The sequence below is a fragment of the Orcinus orca genome, chromosome 2, assembly GCF_937001465.1.
Source record: "Orcinus orca chromosome 2, mOrcOrc1.1, whole genome shotgun sequence".
In the NCBI taxonomy this organism is placed as follows: Eukaryota; Metazoa; Chordata; class Mammalia; order Artiodactyla; family Delphinidae; genus Orcinus; species Orcinus orca.
Genome location: NC_064560.1, coordinates 166,329,469 through 166,346,881, shown reverse-complemented (window position 1 = coordinate 166,346,881; position 17,413 = coordinate 166,329,469). Strand labels below are relative to the sequence as shown.

The 17,413-nt window shown below is 39.6% G+C and overlaps 1 protein-coding gene across 1 annotated transcript; it reads right to left on the bottom strand.

Annotated features, from left to right (window-relative positions):
* Positions 1 to 4,475: 4,475 nt before the first annotated feature.
* Positions 4,476 to 17,213, bottom strand: CCDC196 (coiled-coil domain containing 196). Its single transcript, XM_049706430.1, has 10 exons — positions 17,059 to 17,213; positions 16,802 to 16,954; positions 15,394 to 15,490; positions 14,314 to 14,364; positions 12,593 to 12,670; positions 12,307 to 12,390; positions 11,724 to 11,783; positions 11,213 to 11,354; positions 4,853 to 4,908; positions 4,476 to 4,668 (listed from the first exon to the last, which is right to left on the bottom strand). The coding sequence occupies exons 1-10, from the start codon at positions 17,106 to 17,108 to the stop codon at positions 4,549 to 4,551; spliced, it is 891 nt and encodes a 296-aa protein (XP_049562387.1). The 5' UTR covers positions 17,109 to 17,213; the 3' UTR covers positions 4,476 to 4,548.
* Between the last annotated feature and the right edge of the window lie 200 nt (positions 17,214 to 17,413).

Sequence of the window (17,413 nt, the reverse complement as noted above, 5' to 3'; positions counted from 1 at the left end):
AAATGGAAAAGTAACATTAAGTGTCCAGAAACTATTTAATTTCTTAAAAGGGGTCTGTTTACAAGGTCGTCAGTTTTTAGGATACAGTATACACAAGTAAAGGAAAAATAGTCCCTGGGACTTCCTTGGTGGCACAGTGGTTAAGACTCCGTGCTCCCAGTGCAGGGGGGCCAGCTTCGATCCCTTGTCTGGGAGTTAGCTCCTACATGCATGCCACAACTAAGAGTTCACATGCCACAACTAAGGAGCCCACGTGCCACAGCTAAGGAACCCATGAGCCGCAACTAAGAAGCCCTCCTGCTGCAACTAAGACCCAGTGCAACAAACCAAATAAATAAATAAATAAATATTTTTAATAAAACAAAGAAAAAATAGTCCAAAACTTAACCACTGACATGGATTAAGTTTAAGTGAGCTTTTTAAAAAAATCAAAAATTATTATTATTAATTGGTTTCCATATAATCAAAGCCCAACTACCCTAGAAAAATAGTTTTGTCTCTATAAAAGCAACAAAAAATTATTTTGTTAACCTAAGTAACCTCATTTTCTCCCAGGTTGACTAATAATTGGAGGAAGTATGGTCGATAGGAATGTTTATACGGTAGTTTAGCTTAAAATGAACCTGCAGTAGAAGTTTGAAATGTTAAAAAGCATAAATGAATTGGTGAAGGAAGCAGAGATGATGGATTTTTCAGTTGTGCTGAAAAATCTCATTTTACCATGTAATAATTACATTTCATATTTATCTGTGTATCACCTGCTGTGGGATTGATTGGGTGCAGAGCGTGAATCCCTTTCCGACACAGAACCTTGTTTCCTTCCCATTTCCTAATATTTGATGACTAAATACAGAACATATAAGGCAATAGGGACTTTGAATTGCTAGCAGTGCAGGCTACTCCCAAGGTACCAGAGGGGCTGTTAGAAATTTGCCTTGCCATGTAACAGCTTGCAGAAGCCTCTGCCTATAAAAGGAGACACCAGCTAACCTGGCCAGAGTTCACGTAAACAATATTAAAGCTGGATTTTTCTGCCTGGATCTAAAAGAGTAAAGCGAAATGTTGCATACTGTCCCTTGTCCCCTTTGATGACTGCAATTCTAGATTAAAGATGAAAATAGCAGACTGTTGTTGTTGGCCGTATTTCAGTTAGGAAAGAAGTATGACAAACATTACAAATCACTTTGTGGTCATTGCAAAACAGCAACTTTTGGGGGTGAAATGTTAGCAAATATTCTTTGAATAGCTAGAATGTCAAGGTAAAATAAATGAGATAAGCCACAAAAATAGTACTACCCAAGATTATGGTTATTAAATGTTTTACTGATGGGATAGAGTTTTCCTCAGTTGAATTTAAAATTGAAAAGTCAAGAGTATCAGTGATTTTATTCTGAGAGAAACATAACTGGAATATTATGAGTATAAATAAAATTGTAATGTTTCACTGCCATAAATATTTTCTGATTACTAATTCAGTTTTGCTAATAATTTGATTCTGAGATGGGAATGTCCTAAATATAGACATATTCCAACCATATTGGAAGGAACAGCCCTCCCTGTAATTTAAACTAATATTGGATTCATCAGTGATTCTCTTGGGAGTTTGGGTATCTTGAATGAGTCTCTGATCTGTTGGGTAAGTTGACCGAATAAATTTGTACCCACAAAGCTGAGATCCATATTCTGGACTTATCAAAATGCAGACACCCAGGCATAGCCAGCCAATCTAACAGATAACTTTGCACTGCCATATAGGTGAAAGTCGGAATCCAATGTGAAGTCTTAAAGACAGTAGAAAAAAAGGCTATAATATTTCAGTTTTGTGCTTTGAAGAAATTGAAAGATTTGGAACATTTGAGGGAAAGGTGATAAGCCTAATAATAATGAACATACAATTTCAGTACTTTAGAGATGGCAAATGATTCACTTTTTAAGAAGTTATACATCTCTGCTAGCAAGTGAATTGTTTATTTCATGCTTTGGTTAACAGAAACAAATGGGAAAAAAGGTCAGATACTCATCTAAACCCATTTCAATGGTAAAAACAAACAAACAAAAACCATGATTTTAAAACATTTGAATGGTGTTCTTTTAATCCAGTTTTTAAAAGGGGAATCAAAGGCCTTGTGATTAAATGATGTATTCCAGATAGTCAGTGGTACAATCAGATTTTATTTTCCTGATTTTTGTTCTCATTGCTCTGTCTAATCCAATTGACTTGGAAAATCTTTCAGGACTGCTAAAGCACAGAGGGCCTAGATGAGAACAGATGTGGCTTTCTTGAAACAGAATGTGGACTATACACTCAGCTAACTCAGTTGGTAGAACATGAAACTAATTGTCTCAGGACTGCAGAGCCTGTTATTTTTGTGGTCAAGAGAGGAAAGATATGAGTTAAATCGGAATATGAATTGGCAGTAATAATACCAGGCTCTGGTAATTAGCTTAACTGTTACCGTGGGGCAGTAACATGTGGGACTTTGGACACCCTTTCAACATATCTGAACTTCAGTGTCCTCTTCTGTAAAGTGATGGAGATTTATACTTGTTTAAAGTCCCATCTAATGCCCAAATTCTATGATTTCATGTAAAGTTTTCCAGTCTGAAAGTACATTTTAAAAAATCCGCCTTTAAAGCAACCTTTAAAAATGTAAATTGACATTGGGAGATGGAAGATTTTTACTTAGTTGGCTTACTTTACTCATTACACCATACAAGGGATTCCTACAGGTAATGAAGTATTTTGTAACAAATCAACTTTCCTCATATTGACATGAGATAGGAAATTAATGACAACTTAATTAAAGAAAAGATCTGAAGATCTCAGGGACTACAGTATGATCCAGTGGTATCATACTGACACAAGACAGGGTGTCAATAGACCTGGGACTTTGGAATTAACTTTCTGTGGCCTTATGCCATACCTGAGGCTCTATCAAATCCCAGGTACTGTGTTAGGTGATCAAAATGAAAAGATGAAGAAGACACAGTCCTGGGTCTCAAAGAGCTCACAGTTTGGTAAGGGAGATCAGTAGCTGGGTAAATAAACAATTGCAAGATAGTTCGCTAAGTGCTATGGTAGACATAAGGTAGCCTGAACAATGATTCTGAAACCTGGCTTCACATAAGAATTTCCTGGGGAACTTTTTAAAAAATACAGGTGTTTTTACCCTCTCTCTCAGAGATCATAATTTTTTTAAAAAATTTTATTTTATTTTTGGCTGCGTTGGGTCTCCATTGCTGCAAGCGGGCTTTCTATGGTTGCGGTGAGCTGGGGCTACTCTTCGCTGCAGTGCGCGGGTGGACTTCTCATTGCGGTGGCTTCTCTTGTTGCAGAGCACAGGCTCTAGGCACGTGGACTTCAGTAGTTGCAGCACGCGGGCTTCAGTAGTTGTGGCTTGCAGGCCCTAGAGTGCAGGCTCAGTAGTTGTGGTGCATGAGCTTAGTTGCTCCATGGCATGTGGGATCTTCCCGGACAAGCGATCGAACCTGTGTCCCCTGCATTGGCAGGTGGATTCTTAACCACTGCGCCACCAGAGAAGTCCCTCAGAGATCATAATTTACATGATCTGGAGAGAGGCTTAGTGAATTGGTGTTTTTAAAAGCTCCCAAGGATATTCTGATACACAACTAGGATTGAGAATTACTGGGATAGTAGAAGGGCACCAAACTTGGCCCTTAGGTCAAATAGGCAACAGTCAAGCAGACAAGAGGAGAAGAATCTTTCAGACAGAGGAACAGCTTTGTGCAAAGGCATGGATATAACAGAACTCATGGTGAATCAGGGGAACTGCAACTAGATCTGTGCAGCTCACTGTAGATGTATGAGGGAAGGAGGTTACAGTGAAAGATGAGATTGGGGATGTAGGCAGGAGGCAGATCTTTATGTGTTTTGTGAAAGAGTTTGGACTTTATACTGAAGTCAAGGGGAAATCAGTAGGGACGTGACATGATCTCATTTCTCCTTTCGAAAAGATAGTTTCAGTGGTGCTGTGGAAGATGGATTAGAGGGGCTGGAATCAGGGAAACTAGTTAAAAGAGGGTGTGGTAATCCAGGCAGGAAAGAGAGCCTGAACTAAAACAGTGGCACTGGGAAGGCAGAAGATATTCATGGAATAGATAACTAGGAGGCAGTATCAACAGTGCAGATGGGTGTGGTGGGTGAAAGAGTAGAGGAGTCTATGGAGTATTATTTCCTTATTTTGTAACTACTTTTGCTCATTTGCTAGTGGAGGATCTGCCCAGAACTAAACACTTCAGAGGTGGAGAGAACAGATTTTTATGGACTTGTTAACAACATACAGTGTGGTTTGAATCTAGTCATTTCAAAAATCAAAAGCTATCAAAATAATCAGAGGCTGTTTACAATCCCTAAATGACTAAATTCCTGACATGCTTAAGGCCAAGCATCTAACTAACATTTCCACCCATTGTGGAGGGGAGAGAGAGTGGAAATAGCACTAAAACGAAGGTTTGAGAGATTTTAATTCACACAAATGGCTGTACCTAGTCTTTAAATCTGTCCAAAGCAAAGGGAGTGAAAGCTTTCTAATCCTTCAGCGCTTCATCTGGCCTTGACCTCAGAAAAAAGAGCCTCCCTCTTCCTTCATCAAACTGACTTCCTTTAGCTCCTTGTTGTTCTGTGTAGGTCTTTGTGCCCAGAATTCTCTAAGACAGGAAAAAACAGAAAAAAATGACAGCTAAAGCACCAAGTGTCCTGGCACTCATTTTGCAAATCCTCTAAAAATATTAAATTAGAATACTAAAAATATTAACAAATGCATTCCAAAATTCTACACCCACTATCTATTCAAGCCTTTGAAATGATTTCGAAGACCAAAGTAATTTTCACATTAGATTCACTTTTGCCAGTAGTTGCTCTGCTCATAGTTGCAGTGTCCATGGTACCTGATGGGGAAAATAGGAAAATGAGAGCTTTCTTTGAGTAAAAAACCTAGTTTTATTTTGAGTTGCAAGGCTATTAGCATTCGTCATAGTACCATATCATTGTAGGACTGACTCTGGTATTAGCATTGATGTGGATTTTCTAATTGTTGTTTTAGAAAATAACTTCATCAAACAATGTTTTTAAAGTTGAAGTGGCAAACCTTCTTTTTTTGGTGGGGGGGGGGGTACGTGGGCCTCTCACTGTTGTGGCCTCTCCCGTTGCAGAGCATAGGCTCTGGACACGCAGGCTCAGCGGCCATGGCTCACGGGCCCAGCCGCTCCATGGCATGTGGGATCTTCCCGGGCCGGGGCACGAACCCATGTCCCCTGCATCGGCAGGCGGACTCTCAACCACTGCGCCACCAGGGAAGCCCTGGCAAACCTTTTTTTTCTGTTGAGAGCTCATATCCCACAGGACAAAAAAATCGTTTGAGGATTACATCAAGTAAAAACAATTTTATTTGAGAGCCTACAAAGTGTGCTTCCAATACAACTTTTAAATGAAGAAATGAGATGATAAATCACGCACATATCTGCACACCCTCTGGTAACCCAGACACACATTCCACAAAAATGGCTAACTGTGGACAGCGGAGAACAAACAAAAGATGAAGGTGGGGGTGGGGATGAGAAAGAGGAGGCAGAGAGAGAGGCACAGACTGAGAGAGAAAGGGAGAGAATAAACAGGGAAAGAGGGAGAATTGTAGGGTGTTAAATAGGCTTTGTGGTGAGTCAGTCCTAGGTGAGGGCTGCCAGACTAAAATATAGGACACCCGGTTAAATTTGAATTTCAATAAACACCAAATAATTTTTAGTATATGTATGTCCCATGCAATAGTTGGGACATATTTAAACTCAACATTTATTGTTTATCTGCAATTCAAACTTAACTGGGGATCTTCTTTCTATTAGCTAAGTATGACAACCTAATCCTAGACAACCTTCTGCTCTCCTGATTGTGTGATGCAAAAAAGTTTAGAATATATTGTCACTCACTGAAATAATCATAATATCAATACAGGTACAGTTTACTTCTTTTTCAACCTTCAAAATTTATATTTAGGAAAGAAGACTTTTGTTCTCCCCTGGACTTCTGTGGAGTTTTATAGGAAGTGAAAGAATGAGCTAGTTTAGAAATTAACTTCGGACTTCCCTGGTGGCATAGTGGTTAAGAATCCACCTGCCAATGCAGGGGACACGGGTTCGATCCCTGGTCTGGGAAGATCCCACATGCCGTGGAGCAACTATGCCCGTGTGCCACAACCACTGAGCCCGTGTGCCACAACTACTGAAGCCTGCACACCTAGAGCCTGTGCTCCACAACAAGAGAAGCCACCACAATGAGAAGCCCGTGCACCGCAATGAAGTGTAGCCCCCACTCCCTGCAACTGGAGAAAGTCTGCGCGCAGCAATGAAGACCCAATGCAACTGAAAATAAAGAAATAAAAATTAAAAAAGTTAACTTCATGACCTACTAATACCATGAACCGAAGACTGACATTCAAAAGGTTCAAGTTGCTGCAAGGCTTGAAAAAGCCTGTATTTGAGGGCAATGTTATTTACCAAGGACTCAAATTGGAGCCAGCTGTGGGTTTCCGCCCCTGCCTTTCAGAATTTTAGCTTAACACTACTATTTTCCTTTCAGCAGCACCTGCTGGAGTGTATTCAGCCATCAGGAGGAGTAATACTAAAGTGAAGTAAAGGTTGAAGCTGGGGAGAATGACTTGCTTTCAGAACAGAGGGAGTTATAGAATAAATAAAGTCTCAAGAGTATTCATTTCCCACTGCACTGGGCTTTCATCTGAATTTATAAGTGTAGCAAAATATTCACATGCAACCTTCAGCTTCTTAAAAGAGCTCAAGGAAATGCTAAGAGTTGGGGTGGGCGTTTGGGGGTGGGATAGGGGAGGAGAGAAGAGCAAGGCTGTCAGAATCAAGTGTCTTATCACCAGTTCTATTATTATGGAAGATAAACCTCTTCTTTAAATACCCGCAGATGTGATGGGAAACAGCTGAATTTAAAGATCGCTTCGTGCCTGTGCGCTCTAAGATAGGTGACTGTCAAAGGCCAAGAACTGCTCTCTTGACTCTACAGAATTCTGGGTAGGGCTGCCGTACACTCTGGGTCAAACTGTAATTTTATACTGGTCTGGAAGTAAATCCCTTCAAATGTGACCCGTCTCTGGAAAGACTTCACCGTGGATGTAAAATATTTTTCTCTTCTGTAAGACTAGGTGATGAAGTATGCTAAACCGATGAGACTGACCTGGCTAATGATACATACAACCTGGGCCTCAAGGGAATTTGCACGTAGAGATTGCTTGAAGTGTTACAAAGTCAGTATTAACACAGGATATATATGTTTTTGGGGTTTTTTTTTTGGCGGTACGCGGGCCTCTCACTATTGTGGCCTCTCCCGTTGCAGGGCACAGGCTCCGGACGCGCAGGCTCAGCGGCCCTGGCTCACGGGCCCAGCCGCTCCGCGGCACGTGGGATCTTCCCGGACCGGGGCACGAACCCGTGTGCCCTGCATCGGCAGGCGGACTCTCAACCACTGCGCCACCAGGGAAGCCCCAGGATTATATTTTGCCAACCAAACAGATCACACCACTGCAATGCAGCCAACCAGCACACAGGACAAACGATGTGGGAGGAGGAATTCTTGGCGAGGAGCAGTGCGATAACCCTCCCTCTACTTGGAAATGCCTATAGCAGAAGGGCCTGTACCCTGATTGGCTGGAAGGTGTGTCCAAAATTACATTCAATCCTTTAAGACAGATCTGTGAAATTCAATTCTTTTGAAACTAGAGGAAAAGGAACATTATCCAGGAACACTACTAAGTACTTAAACTTCAAAAGGTCCCCACCTTGCGCAATTGCCTGATTTTTTAATTCCTTGTCCTGATCGCCTGATTTATCTGTGGTAGAAAAAAAACAAACAGTATTAGGGATTGTGGAGGGCGGGACAGTGGCTGTTTTTGGAATGGACACTGTAGTTCACGGAGTGGAATAATAGGTACAGATTTTGCAGCAGAATGCTGAATTTAATACGGGATAATCAAGGCTGCCAGTAATACACCTCAGTGTCACAAAGCATGGCAGAAAACACCAAGAGATCTTTTATTTTTTTCATTTGATACATAAATGTAGCACATTTTGTCCTAAGGGCAATAGAAGACTGATGGTTCCCTGCAGGTTCCTGAATTACCACTGTTTATGGACTAAAGGCCTGGATGTGATTGGTGCCACCTACTGGGATAAATGAAGAATTACAAATCTGTCAACCTCTTTTGGAAGTAGTATTTCTTTTGTTACTGAACAAATTAATGTTGGGGGTATGATTCTTTATTGGGAGGATTATACATTAAACAAGTGATAAGCTTGAATTCAAATCATAGCCTTTAGTTGTGGAAGAGTCATAAGAAATCACATACTGGAACACTGTCACTTTATAGCATATTTTAGGAGGTGAACTTTGGATATGCAGTCAGAAGCCTGGCTTCTCTGAACTAGTTTCTTGTTCTATAATACCTACCCCACAGAGTCATTGTGAGGGTTACACAAAATCATGTTTTCAACATGCTCTATAATATGTTATGGTTGCTTTAGATAAAGAAAAACACTGAAACAAAATGACTGGTCCAGGACATCTAAATGGTTAGCCTCAGAGTAAGGCCTGCAACTCATATATCTGACTCTAAATCCAGTGCTTTTCCCAGTAAATTGCTATTTCCCAAAATTTGATGGTGAGATGATTTTAGGAGGCAACTGCAATAAATTTAGGAGGTGCTGGAACACAGCATTAAATACTATAAATCACAGTGAGAAAATTATTCCTTTTTTGATTCTTTCAAACTTGACACCTTGATGGCATCAAGGAGAAGAGTTTCAGTTTGGTGCTGGTTTTCTTTAAAACTCTCTACATCTTGCTGATCTCACTTCCTAATAAAGATAAAACAGGTCTTAGGGTTCAGCACTGTGTTAGAATACTAAAATTTTGTTCTCAGTATACTTATTATGTTTACTTTCTATTATAGAAAACTACATCTGTTTTTCGTTTACAACACATATTACTGTTGGTAATAATATCTTAATATAACTACTTTAAAAATCCCTCTACGAAGAAAACTAATATTTCTTTTGTTTTCTTTTCAATAATTAAACACTAGGTTATAAATAGGTCAATAAAAGCAAAATCTAAGACTTAAATTTCATATCCACTTGGGCTCAGACAAACTCAGAGATTTTGTATATGTGTGTATTAGAAAATGAAACTGGTCTACAATCAGTGCTCAATGCATGTGCAGTCAATAACACACAAGCAATGGGTCACGCATGCCTGTGGCTACGTGCACTTGTGGTAACTGAACAGTTTAGAGTCCTATCGCTTAATACTCCAGAAGCATTAGAGGAGAGAAGAGAAAAGAGGATGTTGATCTGTGGGCTGTTCTAGTTCAGAGTTCAGAGATTCAGTGTTCCGCAAGCAAGGGAAAAAATATCTTCCGCGGTGATCACGCTGAAGGGAATCTTTCACTATTTATTTTCTTGGCTTGATTTGAATCCAGAGTGAAAAGATTTTTGGCTCCTTACTCTATGGATCCCTTGAGATGACTTTCAACTAATTTTAAATGAAATAAGACGTGGATCTCTCACCCTCATAACCCTCCCCTCCTCTATCTTTTTAATTTGCATCTTAATGACTTTATACTGCTTCTGGTTGTATTCCAGGTTCTTACTGGAGAAGAAAACCTCAAGCTTTCTGCTTTCCAATCTTATCAGAACAACAGTTAAAAGAGAGACATGAATGGAACACTGGCTGAAGGATAGGTAGTTCCTCCAATCATTCAGATTTTCTAAATTTTAAATATGGATCAAGTCAGACCAACAGAGTGCTATGGACCTGGACCAAATCATCTTGAGCTGATCCATCGCTTTTAAAAAAAGTTCACATCAGGGGCTTCCCTGGTGGCGCAGTGGTTGAGAGTCCGCCTGCTGATGCAGAGGACACGGGTTCATGCCCTGGTCCGGGAAGATCCCACATGCCGCAGAGCGGCTGGGCCCGTGAGCCTGCGCGTCCGGAGCCTGTGCTCCGCAACGGGAGAGGCCACAACAGTGAGAGGCCCGCGTACCGTCAAAAAAAAAAAAAAAAAAAAAGTTCACATCAATAATTTCTTATCAGATTGTGCCAAGGAACAGATAAGAAACAGCCTAGGAAATTTAGATTCTGAATTTATTTTAGAAATATTTTTGAGGACATTAGCTGCTATGACACACATAGAGTGTCTTGTTCCCCTGATGAGGACCTGGAAGAGAAATTTCTCTCTCATTTCAGTACCAGTAAAAGCTGTGTTTCTTCTGAGAACTTGGTTTATTTTTATTTTGTGGACACCATAAATTCATGTTTCTTTTTCGGGGAAATTCATAACCAAGACTGAAGCCTACCTGTACCAACTGTATGGTAATTTCACTACACATTTTTATGTATTTACCTGGCTTCAACTTATTTTCCCTTTGCCTTGATTTAGTCATCTGTTTATTTGATCTTCATGCTGTGTGTGATTTTATAAGTTATTCAAGACCTTATGGAATATGATTGAGAAGAAATTAGAGACATACATATTAATACTGATAAAACATTGGCATCCCTTAGCCATGATCTCTTATTGCATGTCTCTTTTTTAAATTACAGAGTTCAGATTCATAGATCCATGAAAATTTAAGAGCCCTTTCTTCCTGTCCCTAAGAAAACCATTCCTTTATTTTTTTGTGATAAGCTATATGATTTCCTCTAATGATGCCATAAATTCTTTGGGGTGGGGAAATGGTGAAACTCCCAGAGGAATATCTGGATTGGTGAAACTCACAACCATTGTTGGATGTCTCTTTGGCCTTCTATTCTGAAGTAGCAGAGTCTATTCCAATAAGATTTGTGAGATCAAACTACTCTAATTCCTAAGAAAGGGGACGAGGTGAGGAGAAAACTAATATTTTATCAGGTGTCAACTATGTTTCAACTACATATGCTAAGCACACAATATATTACTCAGTCTTTACAAAGGAAAATTTTATTTCCTCTAGAGGAATCCTTACCTTGATATAAGAGTTTCAGTGTAATAATAATGATGATGATAGTGAAAACATTTTTTATAACACTGCTAACTAACTTACTGTGTGCCAGGTATTGTGTTATCACTTTACAGGTAATGGGATCTCCAATGTAAAACCAAACAAACCTCAAATTGTGTACCTATGATACTCTACCTACCTCGGGACCCAGGAAGATTAAAAAATGCTTGCTTTGGCTCAAAATTCTGCTGTATGTACAGTGATAACTTAAGATCATTGTGCTTCTGGTAGTTCTTCAAGGCTTCAATTCTCAGCTCGATCACTTGGCCATTAAAGTCATTCTATAAGAGAACATTTTTCAAAACTACTCATATAGTATTGACTTCTCTAAATCCACTATTACCTGAATCCTTTTAACTCAGAAGTTTAAAAATGAACCTATCATGCTCAGTCTTTAAAAGTGGGCAGAAATTATGTGTGATTTTTCCCCCCATTTCAAATAGGACAAAATCAAGATCATAGGGAAAAAGTGCTATACTCAAGGTGAAGCTGGAGATAGGTCTCTTCAGCCATCTTCCCACAAAACATTTCTTTTAGCATGACAATTGGTAATCCAGATGAGAGGATCAGGTTTACCATTAGGAAACTAAAAGCCTCTATATTGCATGAATGAAATTGTACCCTGTGTCCAGCCTTGGAAGACTTAGTACCTGAATGAAGTTAGCTTGTTCCTGATACCTGACCCATTCCATTTTCCTCTGTTGCTTTTCCTGGTGGAAGAAAGAGCCTCTGGTGACAAAGTAAATTGAGATCAGAAATCAGTTTTCTCAATATGCTGCAAAGACTTTATAGCAAAATTATGGTGTCATAGATTCACTAATATATTGGTTTCAACTGCAGTCCTCTTAATTGGCATCACCTGTACATCCCACTCTCCAAAAGCTAAAAGCTAAAAGAACAGGATGTTTTCTATCAATGAGTTGGCTGCAGGAAGATTAGATACAAGCATAATATCTCTAAATAAATGTTCAAAAACAAATTAACAAGTGTTTTGACATCACATAGCTATTTCAAAGTTGTCATTATTGGTACAGATTTTCCCACTTTGCTCTAGCTATCATGATTTACCAGAAACTTGCCGTGTCACTGACTCAGATGTAATACCCCAAGGGAACCAGATCTCCTATAAAATTTTGTATCAGTTCAGGAGCACACTTAGGCAGATTATTGCTACATTAAAGATTTCTAATCTATCAGCTCTAAAAGCCACTACTTTCAGAAAGATCATACTACCTTCCTTATTTCCTTCACTTTCTCTGCATACAATGTCTCCAGTTCATTCTTGGTCTTCCTAGATGATGAGGGGGTTTGGGGAGCCTGGGAAGAAAGAAGAGAGCTAAAGGAAAAGGAGGTCCCAGGAAAGAAATGCAATGTCTTAGCAGACAGTAAATCCAATATACCCTTAAGGCCCAGATCCTTCCTATCTGTCTACCCTAATCAGTCCTGATTCTCAACGGGCTGTTGCCATCTGTGTGGCATCAACAACTTTGAAATTCTGAGCACCATGCAGTCCACTTGCCTTTCTGTCCTGTAAGTCTGCTTTGTTCTTTATCTGCAGTGCTTTTTGTTGATCACTGAGTTCTTCTGTGCTGAATGTCTGTAGAGAGACATTTTGGCAAAGCTTTAAATTACTGGGACTTCATGAGGGAAGTGGAGAGCCAATGTCAAGGCTTTTGGTTCCTGCCAGTCAGAAAACTCTCAGGGCCTGATATGAAAAGTGTACTACCAAAGGAGGTTCAGAATGGAATGAGCCCTTCCATCTGGTCTTTTGAGTGAAACTTATAATAATAAAAACTATTAACTGAACCTTTATTATATGTCAATCACTACTGTAAGCTACTTACTACATTACTTATTTACTCTACTACATTACAAATGTTCTCATTTAATCCTCACAGGACTATTTTTATTTCCATTTTATAGATAAGAAAACTGAGTCTTAGAGAGGTTAAGTCATTTGTTTAGGGTGACTCAGTTAGGAAAGTACAGAGCTGGAATCTGAACCAGATCTCTTGGACTCTGAAGTCTGTCTTCTTAACCACTAGGCATACGATCTTGTCTCTCCATTTCTCATTGTCTAAAAGTATGGGGAGGGAAAGTCAATCACAAGCTCAGCTATATGGACATCCCTTATACAAAGTCTTTTGGGAGCTCTGGAGAAACTGGATTTTGATAGAGGAATGATGCTGGCATATTTCCTATCACTAAGACTCAAGAACTCAGAAACTAAAACTTCTCACAACTCATAGAATTGATTTGTAGCTGCCACTAAGAACTAGGAGCAGATCTCAGTACAAGATGCAGTGCTTGATAGTATCCTAATTATCTGTGGAAAGGTGAGATGGAAAAAGCAGTCAGCGATCACACTCACACCTGTTTATATCACAAGACAATCTGCTATTCAGGTCTCATAATTTGTGAAAAAACACTTGGATCCCAAAGCCTTAGTCCACAAAGGAATTTCTACCCCTGCTTGGTTTCCCAGCAAAATATTTTTATATTAAACAATGCTGTGATTATTGCAAAGTCAAAGGGGAATTAGAATCAGGTATTCGTTCATTCAACTTACATTTATTGATTGTCTACTATGGGTCAAGCATTGTGCTACATTCTAGGGATTCCAAGATGAACAAAGCAATCAAGATACTGGAGAAGCATGTATTCCAGAACAGGGCAGGGAGATAAGAAACAAATAAAATAATAATAACACAATAAAATTTAAAAAATAGTGATCTTATATTATAAAAAGTGCTATGGAAGACATGAACAGAATTGTATAATAGGAAGGGTGTGTGTGGGGGGTGATGTCCTTTTTCAGGTGGAGTGAATAAGGAGGGCTTCCCTGAGGAGGTGACATTTAAGCGGAGACCTGAAGGATGAGAATGAGCCAACTATAAGAAAATAGCATTACAAAGCCCAGGGATAAAGCAAAAGCACAAGTCTTTAGAAAGGAAAGGTCTTGGCATGTGGAGACCAGTGTGGGAGGGGAGGACTTCTATGAGAGGAGACTAGAAAGGTAGGCAAGAGCCAGACTATACCTGGAATGGCTGTAAAGGGTTTTCCTAAGGAGAGTGACATTACTTGATTGTTTTAAATAAGATCAGAGAATGAATTGGAATGAGGCATGGGTGGAAACAGAGACATGAAAAAATGAGGATGTAGACCAGAAAAAAGGGAAGCTTCTTTGCATTCTGGTTTGTAAGACAGATACTTTCAAGAGATCCTTAGAGGCACACATACCTTGTTCCATAGCATCTCCATTTCCTTCCGAAGCATCTTGTTTTTCCTTTCCTGGTGGAGAGGAAAAAGCAAATAGAAATATGTGTTTGTCTAGTCATTAAAGTTGGAAGAAATTACTAATAGGGGGACTAAGGGGTAGGGGCATAGTAAACCACAGAGGAAGGCAATAAATGGGCCTAGCCCCAAACCCAGGAACATGAGAGATAAGATTGATGATGATGATAAAAAATAATAACAATTTGGAATAGTAACTTTAATTATGGTAATTGTGGTATATCAATATAGTAATGAGTTTCTCACATTTGAAACACGTAAGATGTTCTGATCATATGGCAGTTTCTTTGGGGCTTAGACCACTAATTTTTAAGATCCTTTATGTTGTTAATTTTTTAAAATAAATTTATTTATATTTTTATTTATTTATTTTTGGCTGTGTTGGTTCTTTGTTGCTGCACAAAAGCTTTCTCTAGTTGCTGAGAGCAGGGGCTACGCTTCATTGCGGTGCGTGGGCTTCTCATTGTGGTGGCTTCTCTTTGTTGCGGAGCACAGGCTCTGGGTGCACGGGCTTCAGTAGTTGTGGCTCGGGGGCTCTAGAGCACAGGTTCAGTAGCTGTGGCGCATGGGCTTAGTTGCTTCGCGGCATGTGGGATCTTCCCAGACCAGGGCTTGAACCCGTGTCCTCTGCACTGGCAGGCGGATTCTTAACCACTGTGCCACCAGGGAAGTCCTATATTGTTAATTTCTTTAAATCTTGAAAGAATCTCTCAGACCAAACTCTTTCCTTTCTTTTACTTTGGTTATTTTCTATTTCTTCTGAAATGTGAGGGGTTAATATGCTTGTATGCATTAACCTTTAGATGAAAAGTTTTTCAAAAGTCAAAAAAATAGAATTTTTGCTAGCTAGTTCTTATTCTTCCCAACATTTCACCTGACTCCCTTTGGTTCACCCAGGACTTTTCTAGATCAAGGACCTATGAGTGTTGGAGCACCAATGCTAGAGATGAGCACTCTGTCTGACAGCAATGGAATTGAGAGCCCTGTTCAGAAGGCCATTCCCTGGAGTGCCCACCAACCTCTCACCAGATTCTGCTTCGTCTCTTCTGCTTCCTTAATGAGCTCAATGACTGAGGATTCACCATTCCCCTTCCCTGCCATGATCTGCCTCATGATCTGCAGACTAGAAAGAAGACAGAGATATCACAAAACATAATACTTCCTAAAAAGAAATATTAATATTCCATGACCAGTCAGAAACTACTCTACCATGAGAGGGAGATAGGGGCTGAAATCACAAGATTTATGGAAGTCCTTCTAGACATAGAAGGTCTCGAAAAGACAATTTCATTCCTAATTGACGTTTGCCTTAGGTATGTGCTCTATAACGAATTCTGTGCTCTGTAAGGCTCAGAACTTAGGTGTCCAACAGCTAGTGAGACTCCTCTCCACCCCTTCAGAAGAAAGTTTTGTTATATGACTTTTGGGGTAGAAGGGGACTTTTTTTGCCTCTGTGAAGAAGGAGGTTGAAGAACCTCTTGTCTTAAGGATAAATCTCAGAATTATTCCCTACCCCCATCTCTGTTCATCTCCCCTACTTTACTTCTCCACATAAAAACATTTGAGTTAGTTGGAGAACCCACTTATATCCTTATGGTAGCCTCTAGAGAATCAGGCCATCAAGAAGTTTCTGATAAAATCCGAATATCCAATCTATGACTGTAAGAGAGGATATTCTTTAAAGGTATTAATTAACTTATGCTTATGTTCTTTGTGCTTTTCCCTCTCTAATTATAAGCAAAGAAGCAAGCCTTTGTGTTCTCTTGCCCTGAGAGGGCTGAGTTTCTCGGTTGTAAACAGCTGGTGCTTTGACTACAACTTTCTGCCTGACGTTTGTTCTCACAACTTTCTGCCTGGCTTTTGCTCTCCAAAAGTCTGAGCTCCCTGAAATGTTTATGGTAGGGTAGAGAATGAAGGTAGACACATTAAGGTGAGATTCTCTGAAACTGGAAAGGAAAAAGAGAGTTGGTGGATCCCAAGAACAGTGAGTGCCCTAGCAAAGAGTTAAGACCTCAACTGCCTAGTACATTTAGTAAGGCCAGACCATAATCCAGAGGACTTTGATGCTCAGAAATGATTACCATTTCACTGTGTGGCAATGGAAGAACAGAATCATTTATCCTAAAGTGATTCCACAAACACAAATGAGGAGCTATCTGTGTGACCATGATGGATTGAGGATAGTAAAGTCTCTTAACAGTTTCTTGGGAAGAAAAGTAATAACTGTAGCCCTGTGAGATGAGCTGAGTTATATTTAATTCTACTAAAAGAAGAAGGATTCCCTGCCACCCTGATTTTGTGGTTACATTCTTTTAATTTACTATAGCTGAAGGTCTAAACCTTTTAAAAAATGTAAATAATCATTGCTAAATCCTATGGATTAAAGTTCTTTTGCCTTTCCCCTTTTAGGAAATCCTGAGAAGGGAACACTTACCTTCTTTGTCTTTCCTCCAAGTTAGACATCAACTTCTGGAATAACAGCTTGTTCTTATCTTCTAGAGGTTTTAGCATCTCTAGCAGTTCCTGCTTCCTTAGTTTTAAGTCCTCACTCAACTTCTTCAAGTAGTTGTCATCTATTTTTGGACTTCTGTGGGAAGAGACACTATATTTGCCTTCAGCCCGGGCTAATAACAGAGACCCTCTTTTCGTTCCTGGATAGTTACCACTTGGCATCTTCTGTCAAAGACTCACCTTGTTTTGGAAGATAAGTAAGATCCCGGAGAGTTTGAAGCACTTGACATCTTGAAGGAAAACTTCTACTCTAAGAATAAGAAAGGTCTTCTTGAAAATATGTGCCTTCTTGTTCCATTCATTTAAGTCATCATTTTTGTGCTGCTGTTCTTGAAACTCCTGTTTCATTGGACAGATTTTTAGCTACAGGTTGAGGTCACAATGGCGCTAAGACCACAGATTTAACAGGTCTTTTAAATAACTCCAACATCAGAGACAGCTTGTTGACTGAAAATACTAACTACATCTGAGCAGTTCTTGCCTTAGCTTTAACCAAAGCCAAAAGTTTTATTCTGAAGTTTTTGACTGAGTAGGG